Source organism: Equus asinus, chromosome 26 (genome assembly GCF_041296235.1).
Source record: "Equus asinus isolate D_3611 breed Donkey chromosome 26, EquAss-T2T_v2, whole genome shotgun sequence".
NCBI classification, from domain to species: Eukaryota; Metazoa; Chordata; class Mammalia; order Perissodactyla; family Equidae; genus Equus; species Equus asinus.
This window is the reverse complement of record NC_091815.1, coordinates 24,417,064-24,419,071: the sequence shown is the minus strand read 5'-3', so window position 1 is coordinate 24,419,071 and position 2,008 is coordinate 24,417,064. Positions and strand designations below refer to the sequence as shown.

General features: G+C 64.5%; 1 protein-coding gene across 1 annotated transcript; it reads left to right on the top strand.

Annotated features, from left to right (window-relative positions):
* Nucleotides 1-546: 546 nt before the first annotated feature.
* LOC123281312 (interferon lambda-3-like) lies at nucleotides 547-2,008 on the top strand. The gene is made up of 6 exons (XM_070499188.1): nucleotides 547-556; nucleotides 663-844; nucleotides 1,154-1,231; nucleotides 1,502-1,636; nucleotides 1,740-1,823; nucleotides 1,910-2,008. Exons 1-6 carry the CDS (start codon nucleotides 547-549, stop codon nucleotides 2,006-2,008), a joined length of 588 nt encoding a protein of 195 aa, XP_070355289.1.

The following is a 2,008-nucleotide window of genomic DNA, read 5'->3' as shown; positions in this document are numbered from 1 at the left end:
AGGTTCTTCAAGGCATCACTTCCCGGGGGGTCTTTTCCCTCCCTCCCCGCACTGGGGCACCCTGCAGAAGGGCGAGTCCCTCTGTCCCTCCCCACCCCAGTTCTGGATCCAGCCCCGTCAGGGCCCTGTGACCCCCTCTGGGCTGCAGCTGCCCTGGCCCTGAGGCCGCCTTCCCGCAGGTGAGCACTGAATGCCAATCATTTTCTCTTTCACCCCAGGGCTCACCTGGCTCCTGGCCCGCCCTGCTCTGGGCTTTCCTCGCCTGGGGCCCCTAGTGGCGGGTAGGAAACTCAGGCTCTGTTTTCACTTTTCCTACGTCAGCCCGGATTGCCCCTCTGTCCAGGCTAAAAGCTGCAGCATGGAGCTCAGGCAGCAGCTGCATCCCACCCGCAGCTGGAAGTTCAGACACAGACAGAGCGGCGGGCTGAGATCCAGAGGAGGAGACTGAGGCCAGAGACGCCAAACAAGACAGAGCGAGGGACCCCAGTGACAGCCTCAGAGTGGACACTCGGAGCCCCACCTGCTGACGGAGACCACAGACCAGGAATGAAGCTGGGTGAGTCCCCGTGTCTCTGTCCAAGACCCTCCCCTCCCCAGAGCCCCATCCTCAGCCCCTGATCTCGCTGTCCATCCCCTCATCTTTCCATCCTTGCGTGACACAGACGTGGCCGGGGTCTGCATGCTGGTGCTGGTGCTGATGACCGCAGTGCTGACCGGGACAGGAGCAGGTCCTGTTCCCAGGCGCCACAGGGCCCTCCCGGGTGCAAGGGGCTGCCACATAGCCCAGTACAAGTCTCTGTCCCCAGGAGAGCGGCTGGCCTTCAAGAATGCCACGGATGCCTTCGTGAGTCTCCCCACTGCCCCGCCTGCTGTGGGCTAACCTCCACCCCTCCCTCTGCGGGTATCCCTGCTACACTCGGCTGAAGGTAGACCCCCACGCTTCCCTCCCTGGGCTAACCTCCACCCCTCCTGCTGCGGGCCATCTCCAGCCCTTCCTGCAGTGGGTGACTCCTGTCCTCCTGACCTGGAGCTGCCCCCACCATCTTTTCCAAAGCTAAGGCCCCTTCCTCCGCTGTCAGCCATCCTCCATCACACTGCCTGGTCCAGCCTCCAACCCTCCCGCTGGGGGCTGACCTCCGCCCTTTCCCTCTAGGAAGAGTCCTTCTGGCTGAAGAACCACACCTGCCGCTCCCGCCCCTTCCCCAGGACCTGGGACCTGAGGCAGCTGCAGGTGAGTGGGGGGAGTCAGGCCCCCGGCCCTCACCCGGCCCCCTTGGCTGGCTCCTCAGGCGGCCCCTTCAGCTTCTCCTGCTCTCCTTCTCACTGTCGCTGACCCCTTGCCCGCCCCCCGCCAGTCCCCCTGACCTCTTGCCCTCACCTGACCACCGTGCCTCTGCCCTCCCACCTGTCCCCTGTCTTTCACTTTCACTGTCCCCTCCTCGGTCTTGCTCACCTGTTCTCTCACATGTGACTCTCACCTGTCTTTTGTCCCCCTCTTCAGGTGTGGGAGCGCCCCGTGGCCCTAGAGGCTGAGCTGAACCTGACTCTGCAGGTGCTGGCTAACTCGTCCCTGGGGGATGTCCTGGACCAACCCCTTGGCACACTGTGTCACATCCACTCTGTACTGCAGGCCTGTGTGAGTGCCCTGGGGAGCCGGGTCGTGTGTGTGGGCTCTGACCCCCCATCTGTCCCCCTCTGGCCCCAGCCCTGCCTCACACACCACCCTCCTCTGCCTGCAGGTGGCTGCTCAGCCCACAGAGGGTCCCAGACCCCGGGGCCGCCTCCACCAGTGGCTGCGCCGGCTCCTTGAGGCCCAAGAGGAGGTGAGCGTCCAGGGAGAGACCAGTGTCTGGGGTAACTGGGAGCCACGGTGATGGGCGGCCACTGACCCTGCGCTTCCTCCCCACAGGAGCCCTGGGGCTGCCTCGAAGCCTCCGTCATGTTCAACCTCTTCCGTCTCCTCACCAAGGACTTGACGTGTGTGGCCAGTGGACACCTGTGTGTCTGA

Coding starts and splice junctions, on each gene's coding strand:
- LOC123281312 (XM_070499188.1), top strand. Junction 845..1,153: donor AGAATGCCACGGATGCCTTC/GTGAGTCTCCCC, acceptor CTTTCCCTCTAG/GAAGAGTCCTTCTGGCTGAA. Junction 1,824..1,909: donor TCCTTGAGGCCCAAGAGGAG/GTGAGCGTCCAG, acceptor TCCTCCCCACAG/GAGCCCTGGGGCTGCCTCGA.